General features: G+C 38.6%; 1 protein-coding gene across 1 annotated transcript; it reads right to left on the bottom strand.

The window, feature by feature from the left end:
• Positions 1-27,971, bottom strand: DEPDC4 (DEP domain containing 4). The gene is given in 12 exon segments (XM_081248705.1): positions 1-300; positions 7,192-7,270; positions 14,989-15,114; positions 15,202-15,261; positions 15,265-15,344; positions 15,955-16,023; positions 16,026-16,119; positions 16,121-16,169; positions 18,114-18,300; positions 24,525-24,670; positions 25,241-25,652; positions 27,839-27,971. Coding segments are annotated over 12 exon segments (1,602 nt in total). The 5' UTR covers positions 27,963-27,971; the 3' UTR covers positions 1-124.

Below are 27,971 nucleotides of genomic sequence, written 5' to 3'. Positions count from 1 at the left end.
AGCATGATTACACTTACAATGCTTAGAGGCTATCCTATCTCTGAAGTGTAAGTATGGCAATTTGAGAAAAACCACCAGAGGAGTTCTTTATATTGACAAATTATAATTTCTTCTCCCAGAAATGTTAATGCAAAGCTTCTGGATGGTGTTTTTGAAATTCCTTAATTAATTTCTTTTTTCGTTGCAAAGAGATGCTGGGGTTACTATTAATCTCAAGAGCCAACTGGTGAGGATATTGGCTAGTCCTTTCCTTTTGTTTTTCAAACTCCTTGTATGTCAAGCATTGGCAAATTGTGAAACCTAAAAAAAAAAAAAAAAGTACAATTGGAAAAGCAAGTTAAAAAAAGAAAAACATGGGGGCTTCCCTGGTGGCACAGTGGTTGAGAGTCCGCCTGCCGATGCAGGGGACACGGGTTCGTGCCCTGGCCCGGGAAGATCCCACATGCCGCAGAGCAGCTGGGCCCGTGAGCCATGGCTGCTGAGCCTGCACGTCCGGAGCCTGTGCTCTGCAACGGGAGAGGCCACAACAGTGAGAGGCCCGCGTATCGCAAAAAGAAAAAAGAAAAACATGAAAATGTACTTATCCAAACTGGCCTTATCCTGGACTTTTTCCCCCCAAAATGTGGTAGATAACATTACTTATGCTCATATTCTCTTTGCTTCAGAGTAATATTCTTTAGCAAAACATACACTGTCATATTTTGCAAACATTATTTTATTTGATTTCCAAAATAAATCCATGAAGTAGGAAAACCAAGGAACTATTACCCTAGTTTCAAGTGGAATACACAGGAATTTAAGTGAAATGGCAAACAAATTGGAGGTGAAGGGGAGAAAAAAGTTTTCCTTGACCTTCTTACGGTCCTTGGCTGGGTCTGAGAAGTAAATTGACAAACACAGATTAACAGGAGAAAAGCATACAAATGTATTTAGTGTAAGTTTTATGTGACATAAGAGCCTTCATAAGGAAATGAAGACTCAAAGAAACAGACCTATGTACTTTTTTTTTTTTTTTTTTTTTTTGCGGTACACGGGCCTCTCACTGTTGTGGCCTCTCCCGTTGCGGAGCACAGGCTCCGGACGTGCAGGCTCAGCGGCCGTGGCTCACGGGCCTAGCCGCTCTGTGGCATGTGGGATCTTCCTGGACCGGGGCACGAACCCATGTGCCCTGCATCGGCAGGCGGACTCTCAACCACTGCGCCACCAGGAAAGCCCCGGACCTATGTACTTTTATGCCAGTTTGCTGAAGAGTGCACATTCCTTGAGAAACGTGACAGGTTAAGGAGAATGACGTAATTGTAATAAACTGGGGAAAACTTAGCAAGCCCTGTTTGTTTAGATTCTTCTTGGCCTCCCTTTGTCTTTGGAGATAAGGATACTCCTTTCCTCTGGGTATAAGGAGGCATCTCTCATATGAGGGTTTTATAGCCAGTTTCAGGGAGGAAGGACAAGGGGGAAGTAGGTCAGAGTGATCCTCCTGCTTCTGCATTTTCTCAAGCTCTTTCAGCTTAAAATATTCAATATGTCAGGTGCCATATTTTGGGGTAATGTGTCCTGAGCCCTATCAGAAGCATATGCAAAACATGGACAAAGAATTTCATGAACATGAGCAGTGTTTTTTCACTGCTCTGTGAGCTGTCTTCGCATGTGCAGTCAACCAATCAACCAAGCCTCTCCCTACGCTGATCTATAGATGGGGACGCCTTAGCCTCCAGAGCAAAGCAAACCTCCACACCAAAGCAACTCTCAATCAGGGTAACCTTTGAAATCTTAAAGCCCATTAATATTAGGGGGTTTGCCTATTTTCACTATAAACACAGCTTCACTTAAACATACCTATGGTGACACCTGGAATTACACTGCCTCTGAAAACTTAAAATCCTACACCTAACTCTCTATTCAGAATCTACTGTCCTTCAAATAATAATACAATAATAACTTACGGGACTTCCCTGGTGGCACAGTGGTTAAGAATCCATCTGCCAATGCAGGGGACACGGATTCGAGCCCTGGTCCGGGAAGATCCCACATGCTGCGGAGCAACGAAGCCCGCGAGCCACAACTACTGAGCCTGTGCTCTAGGACCTGCGAGCCACAACTACTGAAGCCCGGGCGCCTAGAGCCCGTGCTCCGCAACAAGAGGAGCCACAGCAATGAGAAGCCCGCGCACCGCAACAAAAAGTAGCCCCTGCTCACCACAACTAGAGAGAGACTGCGCACAGCAACGAAGACCCAACACAGCCAAAAGTAAAATAAATAAATTTATATATTTAAAAAATAGCTTACATGGGCTTCCCTGGTGGTGCAGTGGTTGAGAATCTGCCTGCTAATGCAGGGGATACGGGTTCGAGCCCTGGTCTGGGAAGATCCCACATGCCGCAGAGCAACTGGGCCCGTGAGCCACAGCGACTGAGCCTGCGCGTCTGGAGCCTGTGCTCCAGCAACAAAAGAGGCCTCGATAGTGAGAGGCCCACGCACCGTGATGAAGAGTGACCCCCGCTTGCCACAACTAGAGAAAGCCCTCGCACAGAAATGAAGAACCAACACAGCCAAAAATAAATAAATAAACAAATGTGGGTTTAAAAAAAAAATTATTAAAAAAAAAAATAGCTTACAATGAGTGCTTACCATGTGTCAAACTTTTTGTACTTTTTCTCATTATATCTTCAATGTTCTAAGGTGTAAGTGTGTAGGTATTATTATTATCAGCCCTGCCTTATCGATAAAGAAACAGAAGCTTGGACCACATGGCTGAGCTAGGATCTGAACCTGGGATTGTCCCACTCCCAGGGTTTGGGATCCCTATACTATGCCATACTGCCTTTAGCTCTGTCACAACTCTCGTCAATCTCAGAGCGATGTGCCATTTTTCTTTGTTCATCATCTCTTTTTTCCCATCCAGAGTCAGACACATATCTGGTCATCTGAACCACTTTCTCACTAATTTGTGTCCTCAATTTTCTTGCACTCCAATCTTTCTGCAACACCTGACAAAGCAAAATTTCAGCCCTTAATCAATGCTTGAATCCACCTTTTACACTTGAACATTCAAGTAAATAAGTGCTGCTGAGAAAATTACTGTCCAAATTGGCATCACTAAAATTTATAATCTACTTCATCTGGATCCTCAGAATTACTCATCAGTCCATTTATTTGTCTTTTCTCAACTGCTTTTCCCATTCCCTATTTCAAACTATTCCCTTTTTCAATGGTCCCCCTACAACTCCTCAGACAATAGGGTCTCCTCCTCCTACTTTGTCAAGGAAAATGGATTCATCATTTAATGATCTCCTTCAACTTTCTACCTTGGACCTACACATTTATTTATATCCATACACACTATCAACTTTACTCTTCATACCCCTCCCCTGTTCGAGGCAAACCCTCGGTCCTGTGCCCTTGAAGACATTTCCTCCTGCCTCCTCCAGGGCCTGGCTCCATCAGTAATCTCTTTTGTCCTCTCAGCGGGTCATTATGCTCAAATCTCTGGCTTGATTTAGCATCGCCCCAGTTATTCCCAGCTTCTCTATTCCCTTCTTATCATAGATCCACTCTTAATCTCTCACCCATTCATTCCTTTTCATCCCACTTGAAGCCTGGCTTTTGCCTCTCAAGCTACTAAATCAGCTCTCACTAATTGGCTCCAGAGAGTCCGGAGTAGTCCTGATCTGCTGCCACATGCAATCCTCCTCTTTAAAATGTTACATTTCCTTGGCTTTACGAGGACGACTTCACCTCATTCCCCTTCTAACATTCCTTCTCTGTCTCAGTCATAGGTTCCTCTTTACTCACCCCTTGATGATTAGTGTCCTTTAATGTTTTATCCTGGACCTCTTATATTGCTCAACATACTCTAAATGACCTCAATTTCCACATACTCCCAGATATTTAGTTTTAGTTAATATCTTTCCCCTGAACTTCAAAATTGCACATCCAGCTGCTCTGCTGAAAATATCAACCAGAATGTCCCACATATATCTTAAATCAAAAGGTCAAAACAGATTCAATCATTTCCCTACACATGTTCCTCTCCTCTGTTTTTCTGTCTGAATTGGTGGCAGTCACCTCACCTGAAAACTTGAGAATTATCTGAGTCCCCTTTCTCTCGGACCCCCAGATGCAATCAAGTGTTGCCAATTTTACCTCCTAAATATTTCTCAAACCTGTCCCCTCCTCTCCACCCCTCTTGTCTCTGCTACAGTACAGGCCTACATGATTTCTCACTTGGACCATTGTAGTAGTCTCCTAACTAAGAACTCTGCTTCCAGTCCCCCTGGCCAACCGATTCTCCAAACTGCTGCTAAGCACTATCTAAAATATAAATCTAGCCATATCACTTTTTAAAAAATAAAAAATGCCTCCCCAGCTACCTAGTGAATTCCTTGGCTGCTAAATGAGGCCCTTCAAGATCTGACATCTATTTCTCTAGTTTCAGTTCCTGCCACCGCTCAGCTGTAATTTCTAGCCCGTACCTATTTTTGCTCACAATGTTCCTCCTGTCCAGAGTATCTCCCCCTTCTCCACTCCTCTGGTTTAGCTTGCATCTAATTCTTTAAGACTCCTACTAGGTATCATCTCCTCCACAAGCCTAGCCTGATGCCCTCAAACTAGGTCAGGTAGTCCTCCTCCTCTAGTCTTCTATAACCTCCTCTGGCTTGAACATATCCCTCTTATATTTTATTATGATTGATTTATAAATGGTTGTCTCTCTCATACATCAGTTCTTTCACTAAATTAATTTATTCAACAACTATGTATTGATATCTGTAACTACTAAGTGCCAGTTGCTTTTAACATGGAACATAAACTTATTGCAAGCAGGGGCATTATCTTATACATCTTGTATTTTGTGGTGCTATACAAAGTCTGGCACAGAGTAGATCTTCAAAATGTTTAGTGAATAATTGAATGGATGGATGGATGAATATTTGATATCAGGAACATTTTAAATCAAGACATGAATTTCAAGTAATCAATTCAAGCATGCAGAAAAGAGCATACAACACAAAACATAGAAGCAATTAAAAAATGCAATTAAGTTGTATACTGATACAATCTGACAATTTTACTGAATACGGGATAAACTTCAAGAAGAGATGAGAGTTAAGCTATTTAGGGGAAAATATTATCAGATAACTCTTCACTTCCCAAGTGCTTATAGCACACGGCACAATGCAAAGCACTTATATTCATTATCTCCCTTTAAAGCATATTGTTGAATAAATGTTGGATGGAAATAAATATTAAAATGCCTACAATTCCTCAATTTTCCTCAAAGCCAAAACTAATGAAAAATTGAATGTGAAAAGCTAATATAGTATGGCAGCCAAATGAAGTTTATCTTGAAATTAGTCAGATGAGATCTAATTAATCTAAAAAGATTCCAGATGTTAGGTTCAGAATACTTCGTTAGTATTTCTGTTTAACAGCATCAAACAGACAGGATGCATGTGGCAACAGACCTGTGGCCATATACCCTATGTTCAAAGAAGGGAATGGGAGAAAATGGCATCTATTAGCTGAGAAATTCCAAATAATCCTGGCAAATAAATGTATGCCCTACTCTATGAATATTTTTCTAGAAATTAGTAATGCCTTAGAAAACTTTTTTTTTTTAAGGAAGAAATGTTACCTACATTTCTAGTTGGTCAAGTTACTTAATCTAAGTTTCAGTTCTTACCTATAGAATGGGGTAATAATAATGCCTACATAATAGGTTATTGTGTAGAATAATTTCATAAACTCATGTTAGTGCTCAGCACAGTCTGACACAGAGTAGGGTTTAATATTAGTGTCAATTAATATTAAACATCAATAGTACTTAATATTTAAATAATAAGAATACAATTTAAATATAGCATCTATGATTTATAACTATGTTATATTATTATTTATTTATTTATTTATTTATTTATTTTTTGCGGTACGCGGGCCTCTCACTGTTGTGGCCTCTTCCGTTGTGGAGCACAGGCTCTGGATGCACAAGCTCAGCGGCCATGGCTCACGGGCTTAGCCGCTCGGCGGTATGTGGGATCTTCCCAGACCAGGGCATGAACCCTTGCCCCCTGCATCGGCAGGCGAACTCTCAACCACTGTGCCACCAGGGAAGCCCCCTATTATTTTTTAAATTATGAAATTCACCGTATTCTTCTCCTCTCATTTTGAGTTTATTTTTTATATATAAATTTATTTATTTATTTTTGTCTGAGTTGGATCTTCGTTGCTGCGTGCGGGCTTTCTCTAGTTGCGGCGAGCGGGGGCTAATCTTCGTCGTGGTGCATGGGCTTCTCATTGCGGTGGCTTCTCTTGTTGCAGAGCACGGGCTCTAGGTGCACGGCTTCAGTAGTTGCGGCTCGCAGGCTCTAGAGTGCAGGCTCAGTAGCTGTGGCGCATGGGCTTAGTTGATCCATGGCATATGGGATCTTCCCAGGCCAGGGCTCACACCCACGTCCCCTGCATTGGCAGGTGGATCCTTAACTACTGTGCCACCAGGGAAGCCTCCAATATTATATTATTAATATAAATTCTAAATATTTAACAACTACGAGGTAGATACTATTATTCTCATTTTGGAGATGAGGAAGGTGAGGCACAAAGAGGTTAAATAATTTGCCCAGGCAATTTGGCCCTAGCACCCAAAGTTATACCTATCACTTTATTTTGTCTCTCACATGACAATCTTAGGAAATTTGAATTTTAAATATTTTATGGTTTAAAGAAATTAAAAATTAAGGAATCAGATCAATTGCCAAAAGACATAGAGTAAAAAGAATCATGAAGCCTTTTCAACTGGGTAGGGGGAAGGGTTTAAGCTCCTTCTCTATAAAAACATTGTCATTTCCTAGAAAAGAGGAGGGAAAGAGAGAGAGAATGAAAAACAGGAGAAAGAAAAACAGTGTGCACAGGAGCAAGGAAAGCAGGCAGGTGGGTAATAAGTGAGGGGAAGGTGAGACCTGGAGCAGCAATGAGATATAGTAAGTGTTTACCTTTTTAGAAGAAAGGTAATCAAACAAAGAGCTTCCAAAAACAACTAGAGAAGAACTTGCTCTGGAGATATTAAAAAAATAACCTTAATGTAACCACCTTTTATAGCATTATATATTTATTACATACTCACACTTGGCTCCTTTCCAACTTATGTGGCTATAACAGTCACTTAATGATAAAGAAAGAATAAGACTGAATCAATACCTGATATAGCATCTGGATCTTCTCCATGTAGAAGCTTCTTAAGTTTCTTACTAACCAGATCCAATAAAGTAACCGGTGTCTACACAAAAACAAATATTTTCAAATTTTTAATATGAATTTTTTTCTAGCAAGTAATCCAATATAGAAAAAAAAAACTTCAATATTTTTGACCAATGCATAGGGGAAGAGGATTGCAGATGGGGAGAGGGGGCGGGTAGCAGAAGGCCTCTGAATTATAAAGGGTATAAATACTTGAAATTCTTTTTTAGAATTCTTAAAATTCTATATTTTACTCCCACATATGTAGTATATCTGAAACTAGATTAACCAATCATTAGTGCAATGTTCTCTTATAATAATAAAAATTATTTGTACTTCCATAACAGCACTGGTCTAAATAATCTTACATTGTAATTACATGATCCATATGTAAATAGTAGCTCTAAAATACATAATAATATCATTCTCTTAAAATGGATAAATATTCCTTTTCCAGTTTTGGTCATACAAAAGAAATCCCAGATTATAACATGTATCTGGGGGAAATAATTCCTCAGCTAATATTGTTACAGAGGTCACCCCCTAGACGTACCAATGTTGAACCTCATAGCCACATAGCTCCTTCATCTTGAGCCCCAGGGTACCTTTCCATTAGCTTCTATTGTCCTGAAAATTTATGAACATGAAACCATCCCCATTAATTCATCCTGTCATTCAACAAAAATTTAGTAAATAATTTCTATGTTCCAGGACAGTTCTAGGTGATGAATAAGCAGATCTAGTCTGAACTCACAGAATTTACATTCTCATGTGAGAGAAAAGACAATTTTAAAAAATTAGCAAATACATAATATAGTTTCAGGTAATGATAACTGCCATTAGGAGAGCATAAAGCAGGATAAGAAGCTAGAATGAAGAAGATGGGTAGCTATCTCAGTAAGAGAAAGCTTTTGTCTTACTGAGAGGGTATCATTTTGAACAGAGGCCTGAAATGATGTGAAGGAGTGAGCCATAAAAAGAATTGCGAGAAAATGTTCCAGACATATAGTAGACAACACAGGTAAAGCCCTGTAACAGGAAAAAGCTAGGCATGCTAAAGATCCCCTATTATAAATACCCACATCTCAATCTCCCTGAAATACTTCATTCCCTAATCTCCAGAAACCAGTCATTGGAGCCCCTTCTCCCTGCTTCCTGAATCCCATACCCCCACTTCCTCCAGCCCACATCAAGTTCCTTTTCTCCCTTTGTGTCCTGCCACAATATTTGAACCAGTATGTTTCTTTACGACACTGCTAGTTCTGACATGAGGGGAGGTAAAAAATGAAAAAATCCTTTCTAACTTCTCAACCATATGTAGGAAAGAGGAGAATTCATTTACCTAGAGGAGGAGGCAGGGTGAGAAAGAAGAAAGTGGAGAGGCTAAGTGGTAAGGAAGAGGAGGGTAGAGAAAATGTTCATTCTAAATTCCTGGTTGGAATCTGGGACCCATTTCACAAGTAAGCTATAAACATGAATTTTGGTTTAGTGACTGTAGAATTAAACATTTATGTAACCTGGGCCCTATTCTCCATTTATTATATTTTTTGATGAAAAACTAGGTGCAGAATAACTAACTTTTTTTTTAAACATCTTTATGGGAGTATAACTGCTTTACAATGGTGTGTTAGTGTCTACTGTATAACAAAGTGAATCAGCTATATGTGTACATACATCCCCGTATCTCCTCCCTCTTGCATCGCCCTCCCACCCTCCCTATCCCACACCTCTAGGTGATCACAAAGCACCAAGCTGATCTCCCTGTGCTATGCGGCTGCATCCCACTAGCTTCTGTTCTACATTTGGTAGTGTGTATATGTCCATGCCACTCTCTCACTTCATCCCAGCTTACCCTTCCCCCTCCCCGTATCCTCAAGTCTATTATCTATGTCTGCGTATTAATCCCTGTCCTGCCCCTAGGTTCTTCAGAACTTTTTTTTTTTAAGATTCCATGTATATGTGTTAGCATACGGTATTTGTTTTTCTCTTTCTGACTTACTTCATTCTGTATGACAGACTCTAGGTCCATCCACCTCACTACAAATAACTCAATTTCGTTTCTTTTTATGGCTGAGTAATATTCCATTGTATATATGTGCCACATCTTCTTTATCCATTCATCTGTTGATGGACACTCAGGTTGCTTCCATATCCTGGCTATTGTAAATAGAGCTGCAATGAATACTGTGGTACATGACTCTTTTTGAATTATGGTTTTCTCAGGGTATATGCCTAGTAGTGGGATTGCTGTGTCCTGTGGTAGTTCTATTTTTAGTTTTTTAAGGAACCTCCATAGTGGCTGTATCAGTTTACATTCCCACCAGCAGTGCAAGAGTGTTCCCTTTTCTCCACACCCTCTCCAGCATTTATTGTTTCTAGATTTTTTGATGATGGCCATTCTGACTGGTGTGAGATGATATCTCATTGTAGTTTTGATTTGCATTTCTCTAATGATTAGTGATGTTGAGCATCCTTTCATGGGTCTGTTGGCAATCTGTATAACTTCTTTGAAGAAATGTCTATTTAGGTCTTCTGCCCATTTTTGGATTGGGTTGTTTGTTTTTTTTGATATTGAGCTGCATAAGCTGCTTGTATATTTTGAAGATTAACCCTTTGTCAGTTGCTTCGTTGGCAAATATTTTCTCCCATTCTGAGGGCTGTCTTTTCGTCTTGTTTATGGTTTCCTTTGCTGTGCAAAAGCTTTGAAGTTTCATTAGGTCCCATTTGTTTATTTTTGTTTTTATTTCCATTTCTCTAACAGGTGGGTCAAAAAGGATCTTGCTTTGACTTATGTCATAGTGTTCTGCCTACGTTTTCCTCTAAGAGTTTTATAGTGTCCGGTCTTACACTTAGGTCTTTAATCCATTTTGAGTTTATTTTTGTGTATGGTGTTAGGGAGTGTTCTAATTTCATTCTTGTACATGTAGCTGTCCAGTTTTCCCAACACCACTTATTGAAGAGCCTGTCCTTTCTCCACTGTATATTCTTGCCTCCTTTGTCATAGATTAGTTGACCATATGTGTGTGGGTTTATCTCTGGGCTTTCTGTCCTGTTCCATGGATCTATATTTCTGTTTTTGTGCCAGTATCATACTGTCTTGATTACTTAGCTTTGTAGTATAGTCTGAAGTCTGGGAGCCTGATTCCTCCAGATCCATTTTTCTTTCTCAAGATTGCTTTGGCTATTTGGGGTCTTTGTGTTTCCAAACAAATTGTGAAACATTTTATTCTAGTTCTGTGAAAAATGCCATTGGTAGTTTGATAGGGATTGCATTGAATCTGTAGATTGCTTTGGGTAGTATAGTCATTTTCACAATGTTGATTCTTCCAATCCAAGAACATGGTATATCTCTCCATCTGTTTGTATCATCCTTAATTTCTTTCAACAGTGTCTTACACTTTTCTGCATACAGGTCTTTTGTCTCCTTAGGTAGGTTTATTCCCAGGTATTTTATTCTTTTTGTTGCAATGGTAAATGGGAGTGTTTCCTTAATTTCTCTTTCAGATTTTTCATCATTAGTGTATATGAATGCAAGAGATTTCTGTGCATTAATTTTGTATCCTGCTACTTTACCAGATTCATTGATTAGCTCTAGTTGTTTTCTGGTAGCATCTTTAGGATTCTCTATGTATAGTATCATGTCATCTGCAAACAGTGACAGCTTTACTTCTTCTTTTCCGATTTGGATTCCTTTTATTTCTTTTTCTTCTCTGATTGCCGTGGCTAAAACTTCCAAAACTATGTTGAATAATAGTGGTGAGAGTGGGCAACCTTGTCTTGTTCCTGATCTCAGTGGAAATGGTTTGTTTTTCACCATTAAGAATGATGTTGGCTGTGGGTTTGTCATATATGGCTTTTATTATGTTGAGGTAAGTTCCCTCTATGCCCACTTTCTGGAGGGTTTTCATCATAAATGGGTGTTGAATTTTGTCGAAAGCTTTTTTCTGCATCTATTGAGATGATCATATGTTTTTTCTCCTTCAGTTTGTTAATACGGTGTATCACATTGATTGATTTGCATATATTGAAGAATCCCTGCATTTCTGGGATAAACCCCACTTGATCATGGTGGATGATCCTTTTTATGTGCTGTTGGATTCTGTTTGCTAGTATTTTGTTGAGGATTTTTGCATCTATGTTCATCAGTGATATTGGCCTGTAGTTTTCTTTTTTTGTGACATCTTTGTCTGGTTTTGGTATCAGGGTGATGGTGGCCTCATAGAATGAGTTTGGGAGTGTTCCTTTCTCTCCAATGTTTTGGAAGAGTTTGAGAAGGATGGGTGTTAGCTCTTCTCTAAATGTTTGATAGAATTTGCCTGTGAAGCCATCTGATCCTGGACTTTTGTTTGTTGGAAGATTTTTTTTTTTTTTTTTTTTTTTTTTTTTTCTTTTTGCGGTATGTGGGCCTCTCACTGTTGTGGCCTCTCCCGTTGCGGAGCACAGGCTCCGGACGCGCAGGCCCAGCGGCCATGGCTCACGGGCCCAGCCGCTCCGCGGCATATGGGATCCTCCCAGACCGGGGCACGAACCCGTATCCCCTGCATCAGCAGGCGGACTCTCAACCACTGCGCCACCAGGGAGGCCCTGTTGGAAGATTTTTAATCACAGTTTCAATTTCAGTGCTTGTGATTGGTCTGTTTATATTTTCTACTTCTTCCTGGTTCACTCTCGGAAGGTTGTGGTTTCCTAAGAATTTGTCCATTTCTTCCAGGTTGTCCATTTTATTGGCATAGAGTTGCTTGTAGTAATCTCTCATGATCCTTTGTATTTCTGCAGTCAGTTGTTACTTCTCCTTTGTCATTTCTAATTCTATTGATTTGAGTCTTCTCCCTTTTTTTCTTGATGAGTCTGGCTAATGGTTTATCAATTTTGTTTATCTTCTCAAAGAACTAGCTTTAATTTTACTGATCTTTGTTATCGTTTCTTTCATTTCTTTTTCATTTATTTCTAATCTGATCTTTATGATTTCTTTCCTTCTGCTGACTTTGGGGTTTTTTTGTTCTTCTTTCTCTAATTGCTTTCAGTGTAAGGTTAGGTTGTTTGAGTTTTTCTTGTTTCTTGAGGTAGGATTGTATTGCTATAAACTTCCCTCTTAGAGTGGCTATTGCTGCATCCCAGAGGTTTTGGGTCACAATGTTTTCATTGTCCTTTGTTTCTAGGTATTTTTGATTTCCTCTTTGATTTCTTCAGTGATATATTGGTTATTTAGTAGTGTATTGTTTATCCTCCGTGTGTTTGTATTTTTTACAGATTTTTTTCCTGTAATTGATATCTAGTCTCATTGTGTTGTGGTTGGAAAAGGTACTTGATACTATTTCAATTTTGTTAAATTTACCAAGGCTGGATTTGTGACCCAAGATATGACCTATCCTGGAGAATGTTCCATGAGCACTTGAGAAGAAAGTGTATTCTATTGTTTTTGGATGGAATGTCCTATAAATATCAATTAAGTCCATTTTGTTTAATTTATCATTTAAAGCTGTGTTTCCTTATTTATTCTCATTTTGGATGATATGTCCATTGGTGAAAGTGGGGTGTTAACATCCCCTACTATGGTTGTGTTACTGTTGATTTCCCCTTTTATGGCTGTTAGCATTTGCTTTGTGTATTGAGGTGCTGCTACATTGGGTGCATAAATATTTACAATTGTTATATCTTCTTCTTGGATTGATCCCTTGATCATTATGTAGTGTCCTTCTTTGTCTCTTGTAATAGTCTTTATTTCAAAGTCTATTTTGTGTGGTATGAGAATTGCTACTCCAGCTTTCTTTTGATTTCCATTTGCATGGAGTATCTTTTTCCATCCCCTCACTTTCAGTCTGTATGTGTCCCTAGCTCTGAAGTGGGTCTCTTGTAGACAGCATATATACGGGTCTTAACAACTGACTTTTAAATGAGCTTTTAGAATACATTTCATTCAAAATTCATAAATGGGGGACTGCTTCTACTGTATACACTTAGTACCAACTTTTTCTCTAAAATAATGGAAAAGTAACTTCAGCTAATATTGACAGAACTGCTACAAAATTCAAACCCGTATGTTTCTAATGACATGAGATAAATTCTTTACACAAAAAAATTAAGAAGGGAACAATTCTTTATTGAGGCTTTGGAGAAATAATGCCACTAAAAGTAACACTGTCTGGTATTAAAATATACTAGTGAGGCTAAAAAATAATCGTTTTCTAAGACATTTCAAAATATATCAACAATCTGACAATGTCTTACTAACTTACTTGCTACTCCTCTGTTTCAAGTCATCATATCTCTTAATCAGATTATTACAACAGCCTCCTAAAAGGTTCTCCTGCTTCTATCTTTGCCCCTCTATAGTCTGTTTTCAACACAAAATCCTGAGTTATTTTCGTAAATATCGGTCAAATGAGGCCACCACTGTGATCAAAACCTTTCATGATTCCCCATTTTATTCCAAGAAGCAAAGTCTCTCCAATGGCCTACATGGGCCCCCATATCTCTCCCCTCACCTCACAATACTGTCCCACCTGCTCACCACTTCCTTGCTGTTCCTCAGCACCCAGGCATGCATCACCTTCAAGGCCTCTGCTCTAGGAACCATTTTCTCTGCCTCAAGCCACTTACCCCCACCATCATGGCCATTTGGTTCACTCCTCCCCATTCCAGTCTCTGCTCAAATCTCATTTTCTCAGTGAGCCCAACCTTGGCCATGCTGTTTAATACTGTAAGCTCCTACTAACCCCCACCCTGGCACCCCCAAATCCCCTTAAACTGCTTTTTTTTTCTATTGCATTTATTGCCTTCTAGCAAACTATAGGATGATGATTTATTGTATTTCTTTTTACTGTCTCTGTCCCTCACTTGGATATAAGCTCCCCAAGGGCCTGCATTCTTTTTTTTTTTTTTTTTTTGCGGTATGCGGGCCTTTCACTGTTGTGGCCTCTCCCATTGCGGCGCACAGGCTCCGGACGCGCAGGCTCAGCGGCCATGGCTCACGGGCCCAGCTGCTCCGCGGCATGTGGGATCTTCCCGGACCAGGGCATGAACCCGCGTCCCCTGCATCGGCAGGTGGACTCTCAACCACTGCGCCACCAGGGAAGCCCTTTTTTTTTTTTTTTTTTGCGGTACATGGGCCTCTCACTGTTGTGGCCTCTCCCACTGCGGAGCACAGGCTCCAGACGCGCAGGCTCAGCAGCCATGGCTCACGGGCCCAGCCGCTCCGCGGCATGTGGGATCTTCCCGGACCAGGGCATGAACCCGCGTCCCCTGCATCGGCAGGTGGACTCTCAACCACTGCGCCACCAGGGAAGCCCTTTTTTTTTTTTTTTTTTGCGGTACATGGGCCTCTCACTGTTGTGGCCTCTCCCACTGCGGAGCACAGGCTCCAGACGCGCAGGCTCAGCAGCCATGGCTCACGGGCCCAGCCGCTCCGCGGTATGTGGGATCTTCCCGGACTGGGGCACGAACCCGTGTCCCCTGCATCGGCAGGCGGACTCTTAACCACTGCGCCACCAGGGAAGCCCAAGGGCCTGCATTCTTGTGTTTTGTTTGCTAATGTATTCCAAGCACCTAAAACAGTGTCTGGCACAGAGAAATAAGTTGAAGAAATTAATCAATATACTTGCAAATATCAACACTGTTTTAATTCTGCTTTCTTCTTTTAGTGGGTGTGGGGATTGCACATTATAGGTACTCAGTAAATTATTTATTAAGTGAATGATTTGCCTTTTGTCTGACACAAGTAGCTTAGTAATAAATGTGCCCAGGCAAAATGCCAGATACCTTTAAGAGCTCAGAGTGGAACTCCAGTAGAAAGAAGACTAGTTGTTCTGCCCGTACTCTTAATAATGATTTGGATTGCAAAACTGCTTTGGCAAGAGTTTTCAGGACCACCGTTTTGTTATCAAACTGTAAACAGAAAGAGTAACATTAACTTGAATTATTTTTATTAAAAAAATAGCAGAAGATTGTAAAACTGTTATTGCAATTTTTCACCTGTTTTTGTAATTTGTAGGCATTGGGTTCTGATGCAATCGCCATAAAAGTGAGTAGCCGTCATAATTCTTCTCTAACGTTGGGCAACAACAATCTTAGATATAGTTGTGTTGCTTCAAGTGCTTCTGTTCTTTTCTCATTTTCTGTTACATGGGTTACAAAGAAGACAAAGCAAGGGACAAAAAACACCCAGAGATTATAGTATGTAGCAGTCAATTAAAATGCTATGATACTGTATTTGGTTTGCAGATTCTTTTTCACACTTGAAAGTTTTTATTAGGAAATATTTCAAACACACAGGAAATTATCTACATAATATGCCAAACAACTGCATAATTATATCCAGCATTGTCAAACAGTAATTTGTTTTTAACATGAAATTATATGGCCACCTACAAAGCTAAAAAAGAGACATGATGTGTCACTCAATTTTTATTTTGCTAAAAGGTCATCTAATTAATACAATATTTCCAGATACCTTAGTTCTTTAATCCTCTAGTACTATATCAAAAGTTTTCTTAGAATGTCCCTGTGATAGAATTACCTTAGATCTAATTGCTATACTACAGTATTACATTTGATAGTACAATTTACATGGCAGGCCAAGTGAATTGAAAAACGACTCCATGAAGTACTTTGACATCATAGAAGAAAAATATTAAAATGTAATACCCATATAATACATAAAATCTTCTGCAACTTGTATTATTAAAAAAGATTATGCAAAAAAACTGAAGTTTAAACATCTCTTACCTAAAAGTTCAATAATTCCTGAATGAATATCAAAATACTCATCAGTTAATAAGCAATCTCTCTCTTGATTATAATATCAAAGAGTAACTTCTTCTGTGTATTCAATCTTGTCTCTTCATTTCTGTTTTGAACTAACTGCTCGCTGACAGTAACTATTAACTGGTCTTGGGAAATATTCCAAGCATTCAATTGCTGCATTAAGCCAGTTATCAATCCTGGAGGTAAAAAACAAAGTAAAATAAATCAATGGTTAACGTTTCCATTTAACTGCCTAAAACATTGTTTGATAAAACAATAAAATCTAGTTTATAATTAACCAAATCTAAAGAAGAAACTAGTTTTGAGAATCTTTTTAATAATTTTTGCTGGATGACTGAAGGAGTAAATGAGAGGGAATAGCTATTCTCCTCACCAAATACCACCACACCTTTCTGTACCTTTACTTTCAAGGAATTAAAATATTTGTGGGCCACCTTTTCATTTTTTGTTTCTAACTTTGCTAAATTTTGTTCAGAGGAGTTCATCTGTACCGTTCCATTCCACTGGTGTTTCCTCTCCCCTTTCCCACTCTGATGATTAGGTGCATATGGTTCTATCATTATTTGAAAATAAGATACCAAATATTCCCCTCATTAAGATGCACTGTTTATCCCACCGCACACTGTTTTCCCCTTTTTTATCTCCCGACCTCAATAAGATAAGCAACTTAGGATCCTTTCACTCCTCCCTCCCTTCAGTGATGATTTTGGAGGCCTTTAATTCCCCCTTCTCCTCCACCTTCCCCACCCCCAGGTTTTGCTGAGATAGGTTAGTATTTATTATAATTTCCCTTAATACTATGTCCTTCTTTTTTTGATATCTTATTTAACACTTATATTTTGTACATTCTCACACAGTCTTACCAGATCAACTTTGAATATGTTGTGTGTACATGTGTGTTTGTATGCATGCACATATGTGGGTACAAAATTAGGGAGAAGAGAAAATAGTGAGAGCGCACAGACCAAAGGTCATTGCCTACCAATATTTCCTTTCCTCTTCATCTGTCTCCATCTTGGGGTTCTGGTTATTTCTTTGTAGTCAGATTAAAATCTTTCCTCAAATATTTTCCTAGGAGGGGGTTCCTGAGTGATATATTCTATGAATTCTCGGTGATCCTCAAATATCTTTCCTTCTTCCCTCCTCTTCTCTTTCCCCTTCCATTTCCTTTTTTCTCCCTACCCACACCAACCCCTGTTGAATGGAACATATTGCCTAACGTGTGACTTATTATCTTCTAGCTCCTAGTGTTGCAGATGAAAAAATTAATGATAGTTGGATTGCATTTCTCTTGCAGAGACCCTACACTTTCCACTTGGAAGCTCATAAAGGCGGACTGGCTGCTGTCTGTTTCCTGCAGGGGCATCTAAAGAAATCCTGTTTCTTTGCTGGTGTCCCTATATTCTCCCTGACTCAGGGGCTGGGGAAGACTCATTTGCTGGGTGTTTCTCAGCCTGTTGAATTAGGAGCAAACATGTCATGTGCAAACAGGACAATGGTTGACGATCTAAGTGGGTTCACAGGTCTCTGATCATCAAGCTCTTTGTAGGATCTTAAGCTTTCTGGTTCTCAGGTTTGGAGTCTGATGTTCTTTTCTTGTTTGGCCCATGTGGGAGAAAGCATCATATCAGTTCTCTTTGCTGGAATCTCAACATTACACAAGGTCTTATACTTATGGTTCCTAGCAACTGATTTATGATAGGGCTTATTTCATTGGACTGTAATGTTTTGTTTCATGAATGTCTCCCCTACTAGACTGAGGATTCTCTTAAAGCAGGAATAAATAAAATGGTAAAAACCATGATGGTTGTTACTTTATGGTTATAAAATGGAAATAACAGAACTTTGAAAAAATACTCAGGGCTGGTGCAGGGAAAGAATGACCGACAAATCATGACTGAACTCATATGAATGAAACCACTAAGATTTCCAATAATCTCACAGGTCATAACCAGTGTCTTTCTATTTTAGATCAAATGAGAATTCACAGTGATTAATTTTTAAATCAATGATGGTGTCTGCTCATACATATGAATATGTTCTCACACCTTAAAATACCAAGGGCAAAATATGTGAAAGAACATTTTAGTTATACATTGACAATAAAAATGGTCACTCACTCAAGTAGACAAAAGCTTGGAATAACCTCTCTGTCGAGGCAAGTGTTTGAGATAACAAGATCTTCCTCTTTACTTAATTGGAGATTTTGTGTTTTAACTGGAGACTCCAAAATATTTTCTAAGAATGGAATGTGAATCAGTTGAAGAATATGTAGCAATGTTTGTTGTTTCCAAACATCTTCCACAGCTTAGAAAGAAAAATAATATAACTGTCATACTAATAAATAACATATACATATTCAACCAGTATCATAGAATTCTTCCATTTCTAATAATACAACAGAAAACCTAATAATATAATGGATTAATTTGTTAGGATAATTTAAATTTGCTAAATTACAATTTTTCTTTTCAAGATTGACCTTTAAATAGACATCAGGATTATGAGCCATATTGATTTTATTTTCTGGCTATGTTAATTATAAAGTGATATTATCTAGCTTTTAAGGTGATCAATAGGTTAATTCCAGATATAAAAAAAACCTACTGGTCCTGCTTATAAATTATTTTGATGATTGGAGAGAATGAGATTACTAATTATTTATAATTTTATTCAAAGCAGAGATAATTGTAGTTAAATTGCTTTTAAATAAAAATACAGTATTAGGTTAATTTTAACTTGGGTTTCTGGTCATTCATGTTAAGAGTTAATAAAGTTTTTCATTATCCTAATTATCAGATCATCATTAATATTTTGTTTTTCCTTCAAATGAAACAAAATTACAAAAGCAACAGCTACAGTAAATCTCTTGTGGAACTTTACTGCCAGTAGCCTACGTATTAAATTTGGACCATAGTCATGATTTGTTTGGTTATAGAGTATTTTGAATAGAATTAACTTGTATAAAAATGGGAGATTTCAGGCTTCCCTGGTGGCGCAGTGGTTGAGAGTCTGCCTCCTGATGCAGGGGATGCGGGTTCGTGCCCTGGTCCGGGAGGATCCCACATGCTGCAGAGCGGCTAGGCCCGTGAGCCATGGCCGCTGAGCCGGCACATCCAGAGCCTGTGCTCCGCAACGGGAGAGGCCACAACAGTGAGAGGCCCAGGTACCACAAAAAAAAAAAAAAAGGGAGATTTCATATAAAATTCTGGGTTTCAAGCTTCTCTTTAAAAATATCTTAAGAGGGCTTCCCTGGTGGCACAGCGGTTAAGAATCCACCTGCCAATGCAGTAGACATGGGTTCGAGCCCTGGTCTGAGAAGATCCCACATGCCGTGGAGCAACTAAACCCGTGCGCCACAACTACTGAAGCCTGTGCTCTAGAGCCTGTGAACCACAACTACTGAGCCCCTGTGCCACAGCTACTGAAGCCCGCGCACCTAGCGCCTGTGCTCCGCAACAAGAGAAGCCACCGCAATGAGAAGCCTGCGCACCACAAGGAAGAGTAGTCCCCCGTTCGCCGCAACTAGAGAAAGCCCACGCGCAGCAATGAAGACCCAACACAGCAAAAATAAACAAACAAATAAATAAATAAGAAAAAAAATCTTAAAATCTCATGACACTGGGCTTGAATTAATGCCTGACCAAAGTTAGCTGATATGAATTAGTGGCTACCCTATTTGCATTGGCATGTCATTTCCAGCTCAACACAAACCTGACCACTTCCTACTGTATCCCAAACAGTGAAGTTGAGTGTCAGCTACCATTTTCATGGTATTGTCCTGTTGGTTTTGTTACAGTAGAAATTAATTTCCCTATAGTTATATCTCTTCCTTAAGTGGGAAAAGGAAAAATAGCCAAGAGGGCCCCACATTTCAAGCAAAACAACAATTTTTCCTAAACGTTTGAAAATGAAGTACTCACCTGCTTTCCAATCTGCCTGGCTCCTAAAGTCATCTGAGTTTACTACTTCTGAGTTATTGGCCCCAAATAAATCAAATTAGCAATCTTTTAGTAAAGGCTTGAGATCATAAGTAGCCTCTAATCAGTCAGTCCACATTTGTCGATACCAACCTTTGGGCACAGCTCTGAACCAGGTGCTAGAAAAAGATACATATATAAAAATAGTGGCCCTTCAGCAGCCACACCCTATGTAAGGAGGTAAGGATAGCCACATATGAAATGGATGCAGGCAAATTTTATCAAGTCACCAAAAAGTATGAATAGGTATATTTTTAATACATCCAAAAGTGGAAAAAAGACTATTCTTAGCAATAGCATCAAGACAGAACATTCATTTACTCAACAAATATCTATTGAGACCTGTTTTGTATTAGGCACTGTTCTAGGTTCCAGGGATATAGTGGTAACCAAAGCAGGCAAAATCCTGGCCTTAATGGAGCTTATATTCTAGTGGGGAGAGGGAGGCAGGCAATAAATAAACAAACAAACAAAAAGTGAAATATATGGTATGTCAACTAATAGTAAGTTTTATGGAGAGAAATTAAGCAAAAAAGGAGATTAGACTACATTAGGGGGTTAGTATTGCAATTTTAAATAAGATGTGTGGGAATTATCATTGGGAAGATGATATTTGAGCAAAGACCTGAAGGTGAGGGAGCAGAGAAATGTGCATGTCTAGAACATACTAGCCAAGTGCAGAGCTGATAAATAGAATAGCTAGCTCTGTGTGAGGAAATTAGACTCAAGAAGGATACTGTGGCAACACATATAGCTACCACCGTCAACTTAATGGAGCACTTCATACTCAATGATCACTGTGCTGAATGAAGAGGATCCAAGGGGATAGACTCTACATTTGAAGAGCATACGATCCAAGCAGCATTTAGCATAGCCTACACACACACACACACACACACGTGCATGCACATGCACATATATGTACATATGAGTGTATGTGTATAGACGCATAAATAAAAAGAAAATATTTATAAAATGAGGAGGCTGTGAGCCATTCATCCACTAAATGTAACCTACCAACAGCTAAGCACTGGGCCATTCAACAGGGATACAACAGTGAGCAACGTAAGGACTGTCCCTGTCTAAGTACCTCACACTTCAGTGGGAAATAAAGACAAGTAAACAGGCAGTTTCATTAAGTGTGTAAATGTTTTGGTGGGAGAAGTACAGTGTGTTCAGTAGGAATCAAACTTTGTCTCAGCTGAGGAAACCTTTGAACAAACATATTCTTCTGGAAGTCAGGTAAAACAGATCAATAGTGGAATTGCTCCAGCTGATATTGGCATTCCCCTGAGACCTACCCCACAGAGGTGAGGTGAGGGAGAGGTTCTGCACCTTTAGAACCCCTCACATTTCTAAAACAACACACATGTATTTCAAAAATATTAGTCATTATATTATCAGTAAGAAACATCTGTAAAAAATAAATCTCAGCAAAGGTGGTTCACCTTAACTCTACTTGTCACACAAATACAAATTTGCAAAAAGCCTGCAGTCCTGGGACTGCATTGCTTTACCACTGCTGGCAGATTTTTCAACTCAATTCAAATGAAATTGGTTTCTCAGTTCTGTGGGAATTAAGAAATGACCTTTCTCAAAAAAAAAAGAGAAACTCCATACTTTTATTTCTTGGCTGAAATGTATATAGGTGTGTTGCCAACTGCATACCTTTAACCAGCCATATTTTTCCAAATAGAAAGTGGCTTAATTTTTTTTGTTGGCCAGCTAATTATTTAATCTTATAAAACCAGATAGTTTTATATCTGAGGGGGTTGTTTTTGTGCTTGAGGATCACAGCAGTATCAGATTTCAGTGGATAATAACAACAACAAAAACTCCTTTCATGCCTGATTTGTTAGAGGTTAGAGATACTTCCAAATGCACTTTCTCCAAAAAGTTTTGGTATGAAAACGTAAATTCCAAAAAAGTTAACTTTTTTTAACTCATTAAATACAAGAACAACCAGCCAATTTTAAAGTTAATTCTCTTTTGCAAGCCTTTTTACAGAACAAAAATCAAACAAACAAAAAACCTACCCTAGCAGATTCAAGACTTTTGAACATAAAGAGATTTCCTATTAGTAATTTATTAAAGACTACTTCTCTCAAAACTATGTTTTATTAGAGAGAACAACTAAAATAGTTTTTTGTGTTTCTCTGTTCTGAAAGCTGACACATTCAGTTGCAACAAAGAGCAAACATACCAACTAAACATAACTTCAGTTGTACCCATTTTAGAATTTACAACACCTTGTTGCAACAATAATGATAAAACACTGGGTAAAAGTATGGAAATCTAGGTCTGAATCTTGATGCCATTAGTTAACTGTGGAAACTTGGCAAATTATCTAACTTCTCTGAGTCTCCATTTCCTTGTCTATAAAATAAACAATCTAAACTAAATTAAGTCTAAAGTAAAACAGTGGTTCCAAGTCTTTGCTGATTTTTGTTTTAACATAAAATCTCCTTTTTTAGGGAATTCCTTGGCGGTCCAGTGGTTAGGACTCGGTGCTTTCACTGCTGTGGCCTGGGTTCAATCCCTGGTGGGGGAACTAAGATCTTGCAAGATGCACAGTGTGGCCAAAAAAACCAGAAAACAAAAAACTCCTTTTTTAAAAAGCAAAACTTAATAGTTATTGTTGTGTGACTTACTGTTTAAAGTCTCTGGCTAAACACAATAATCTTAAAACTAAAGATATTCCTGTTTTCACCTAACATCTTTTTGTTAAATATGTTACTCATCAGAGCATATAAAAGTATATGTATCATTTAAAGAGTTTGGGAGATAGATGCAAGAAAGGGAAGAGACCTAAAACCCTGTTTTCCATTGTAGAAAATTACTAGATGTCCCTAAAACTGAAAAAGCATGAAGTAGCAGTATAAGCATGACATTTTGAGACGTGAGATACATTTACAACACACATGAATTACAATTTATACGTATTGTAAATGGTTGCCTCTGGAGAGGGGGAAATGGGTGAGAGGAGAAGGGTAGGGAATTATTATTTTTTGGTAACAAAACCTGTAGGACTATTTGAATGATTTACATTATGTGCATATATAACAAAGAAAAAAATTTAAATGTTTAAAAAAGTACATAAGAACGCCAGCTTTCCTTCCCTACCATGTCTTATTTATTTATTTATCTTTCTGAGTCTCAGTTTCCCAAACTATAAAATGGAAGTTTTACCCCTCACTTTACAGGGCTATTGTTAAATTACAGACAATAAATATAAAATGCATAACAAATTGCCTGGCCCAGAGGAAGGCCCAATAAATGAAAATTACTTTTATGAGCATCTTTACAGATCAATTATATCCATCATTAGTTAGAAATTTCTAGAGGTACCCTATATCCTCACGGGAAAATGATGAGACAAGTTTTTCTTTTTCATTTGTAATAGGTAAAAACTGAACTTTTGTTGGCTCCTCTTCTTCAGCCTGTCCTCTAAATATTCATCTTTCTCGGAGTCTTCTTCTAATCCCTCTTCTTTTCTCACTCTGCACCCTTTCTTTGGGCACCGTGCATTTCCCTTATCACACTTATCCTAGTTATTGTTGATAACCTTTGCTCCTCCAGTGTGCAAATCATGCTTGTCTTACTTCCATCATGGTTTGACCACATGCAGTAAAGCGTGTAACCATTAGTGAATTGTGTATGCATCCCTCCTAATTGCCCTGGGTATGGGGCTCTTCTTTCAACTGTTAAGTTGCCTTATAAGGACAAAACCACAAGCAGATGAAGTAAGTGGTAAAGAGAATTAGAGCAATAGGTAGCCTAGCTAGTTTGTTCTGAAAGGCAAAGAGTAGGGAGATGTTTGGGAGGAGTTTATACAATGGGCAAAGGATATGCTCACAAGAAGATGGTCTTGCATTATAAATAATAAGGACTGGTAATGAGTTTGCATGTTTTTTTTTTCTGGTAGTAAGGACTGTAGCACCTCCAGTTAATCTGATCATGGTCATTGTAAAAAAATAAACTAAATGTTATTGGATCTACATTGCCTCACCTGTCTTGTCTGATGCAATCACTATGTAGAAGGAAACTCTTACGGGGAGAGGAGTAGAGAGTCAGTACGCCAAACACACTACTTCTATTGTATTTGAAAAGTCAGTTCTTGGAGACAGTAAAAAGATCAGTGGTTGCCAGGGGGGTAACGGGGAGGGAAGGAGGAACAGGTGAAGTACAGAGCATTTTCAGGGCAGTGAAACTATTCTGTATGATACTATAATGGTGGATACAGTCATCATACATTGTCAAAACCCACATAATATACACCACCAAGAGTGAACACTAATGTAAATCGTGGGCTTTGGGTGATAATGATATATCAATGTAGGTCCATGGATTATAACAAATAACCACTCCAGTGCAGGATGTTGACAGTGGGGGAGGCTGGGTATGTGTGGGGGGCAGGGGGCACATGGGAACTCTCTGTACCTTCTGTTCAATTTTTCTGTGAACCTAAAACTGTTCCAAAAAGTAAGGTCTATTTTAAAAAGTCAGCTCTTCTTACAAAGTTCGGAAAAAAATAATGAAAACTTAAATTACCTTCTTTTGAAAGTGGAAGAACAGGTTTGTCAACTGTGATGTTTGGAGGTAAAGCCAGAGTCCCACTCATTGTATCAATAAGTTCCTCAATTCTTTCCTCACCAACCTCTTGTGCTAGAGGATTTGAAATCACTTTGCCTTCTGGTCTGTTAAGAAATAATATGTGAATTTTTCCACTACATACAGGACCAAAATTTCAAATATGCATTTTAATTTACTTATTAAAACTTATTTATACATTTCCTATTTCCAAAAAGGATGTCAGGCAGCTTACAATAAAAGATACAAGTACTAAATGTATTAAATAACAGAATATCACCAGAAGAGGATGTTAGGATTGTAAATAAATAGAAAAAAATATATGTTAATTCTAAGGTTATCATGGCTGCTGTAGCAGAGTAGAAAATTTTTGCTCTAGTTTCGTTTCCATAACTTTGGCTTTATCTACTTTGGCTAAGTCATGTTTCAAAAATTAGGAAGCATATAATTCATCAGAGAAGATAAAGTTTTTCCTGGTACAAATTCTGAAATATTTATGTGATCGTGTCCTCCATAACAGTTTTAGAGCAAAGGCAGAAAAGATTAATTTTTACATGGCTATTTCTTTTATTGACTTCTGAAAAAAACAGAAAGCATAATATTCAAGGTTTGCTCAATGAAGACTGTTCTGCCAGCAACTAAAAACAATATATTACAGTATCTTGGTTAACACTAACCTTAAAGATTCCTTTGCTTTTATTTCATCATTTAACCCAGTCTCAGAATCCTTTTTTCTTTTGCAAAAAATGTAAGATGATTTATTCCCTAGAAACCTGTAGAGACTATTGTTTGAATCCTCAAATTCCAATTCCTTTTCATTTTTGAATAGCTTCATTCCTACTGGTTCAAATACTTTATGGTTCATTAGAACTTGACAAAGACGAACTCCTTTAAGACGAGAGATATCATTACTACTCAGGCACATATTTTGCATAAGATGACTTAGTACTACATCAACAGCATCAGAACCAGTAAAACAGTCTTTGTATGTTCGTAAATGATGCCTCCTTCTTTTTATTTCCACTTGAGTCTGAAGGGAGTGAATAATACCATCCCATTGCTGAGTAGCTTGAAAAGGACCAGAGCATCCTGAAAAAAAAAAATTAAACATATGTTTCTAACAGATTTAGATTACACAAAAATATGTAAGTTTTTTTGTTTTGGCAACCTTATGCTTTTGTATGGCATATCTGCTAACAATGCCTTTCTTAAGTTTCTTCTCTTTCCATCTTGTGTAAATTATAATATGTTTACTAAGTTTGCACATGTTCATCTGCCAATAAAATCAGAGTAAACCTAGGAACTTGCTTTACTGATATGAAATATACTACTATGTGAATTTATACATCCTAATGTTACATGCTTAATAACTAGCTAGACTTAGTCTTGAAGAATATTATTTCAGGCTACATTTAAAAGGAATGTACACACACATTGGAGTCTTGATTATTACAGAGATGTGGCTTCACCAGACTCTGCTTTTCCTTTCTTCTTTTTGCCATTTTGAACAATGACAAGCATTGCATGAAAGAAATCTAGGACAAGGAGCTGAAAAAACTAATCAATTTATCTGCCAGCTGTTCTTCTTGAAAAATAAAAGTTTGTGAGGAATAATGAAAATCTGAAAACAATGAAAATGTCCAGTGCCTGGGGGATAGTTAAGTAAATTATGGAATAGCCTTATTATAGGATATTAAGCAGCCATTAGGAAGAATGACATTTATAGCATGGAAGGATTTCATTAAGTAGTAAAAACAAAAAACCAATGAGGTTGGGCAGAACAATTTATATACTATCATCCTAGTTATGTAAAAATGAATTTCCAACCTACATACAAATATATGTAAATAGAAAAGTCTGGAAGGATAAACCTCAAAGTAACCTTTAGGAAATGGGTGTAATGAAAGGATACTCACTTTTTAGAATACATATTTCCAGTTTTTATAACGTACATATATAATTTTTTCAATTAATTGTAGACAGTAAAATTTTAAAATTGAGATATAATTCATATTCCACAAAATTCACCCTTTTAAAGCATACAATTCAATGGGTTTTAGGTACATTCACAAAGCTGTGCAGCTATCTCTATTATCTAACTCCAGACCATTTTATCACTTCAAAAAGAAACCCATACACACATATACACTCTTGATACTATGTATAAAATAGATAACTAATGAGAGTATACTGTATAGCATACTCTCTGTGTATAGCACAGGGAACTCTACTTAGTGCACTGTGGTGACCTAAATGGGAAGGAAATCCAAAAAAGAGGGGATATATGTATATGTATAGCTGATTCATTTTGCTGTACAGTAGAAACTAACACAACATTGGAAAGCAACTATACTTCAATAAACATTAATTAACAAAAAAAGAAACCCATAGTTAGCAATCACTGCTCATTCCCCTCTACCCCAGTAAATTTTTATTAAAAATTTTTTAATAAGATAAGGGAATATGTTGAAACATCTAGAATGTTGTTTCCAGATTTTCGTTTTTGTTAGAATCTGAGAATTTAAGCTCTTTCTTCCTCTGACTATGAATAACTGGAAACAGGATGTCCAACTTTACATAATGGTCTGATGTTTAGGACAGAAATAAAAGCCTATCACCTTCAAATGCCTTCTGTAACAGAAGCTGTCGGTCTGTCTGTCCTTGAACTATTGGCCTGAGACACTGTGGACAGTGCATAGACAGGAGTAGGGCGTGGAGGGCAAGGAGTGGAAACGGGGAGAGGTTGAGGAGGGAGTAGGGACTGGGTTAGGGTAGGGTGGGGTGGATAAAGCTAGGAGTCTATGAGCGGAGGAGACGGGTATTTTCCGTCTGCCTCTCTAAGCGTCATTGAACAAGTAGGCTAGGTTAAAGAAATAGTCCTCGTGCTCAAGGACTTGCCATCTAGTACTTTTAACCCCTTGTTCTAAGTGTAGCCCGCTGACCAGCAGCAGTGGCATCATCTGGGAACTTATTAGAAACTCAGAATATCAGACACTACTCTTGAATCGAAACTGCATTTTAACAAAGTTCCCAAATGATCTGTGTGTATATTAAAGTTTGAGAAGCACCGCTTTCCAGGACGCCCCAAGGAGAGTAGCTTCTGAAAAGGCCCAGTGCCCGTCCTCAGCGGGACTGAGAGAGCAGGTGGGCCGGGAAAGGGGCGGGTCCAGGAAAGGTGCGGGCCCCAGAGGCCTGAGGCGCAAAGTCCAAAGCGCCCGCTCCCCTCAGCCGTCCACCCCCTTCGGTGCACATTTGGCTAGGATCTGAAGGTGTACCTGTCCTCCTTTTCCGGCCGAAAACATCTCTAGGGCTCACGAAACTCGACACTCTCCGCCCTGGGCCGAGAAGCTGGCTCTGGCTGCCAAGGCTACGGAACCGCGGAGTCAAAAGAACCGCCATAAGCTCGTC

Source organism: Mesoplodon bidens (assembly GCF_964165515.1).
Source record: "Mesoplodon bidens genome assembly, chromosome: 11".
NCBI lineage: Eukaryota > Metazoa > Chordata > Mammalia > Artiodactyla > Ziphiidae > Mesoplodon > Mesoplodon bidens.
This window is presented reverse-complemented; position numbering and strand designations above follow the sequence as displayed.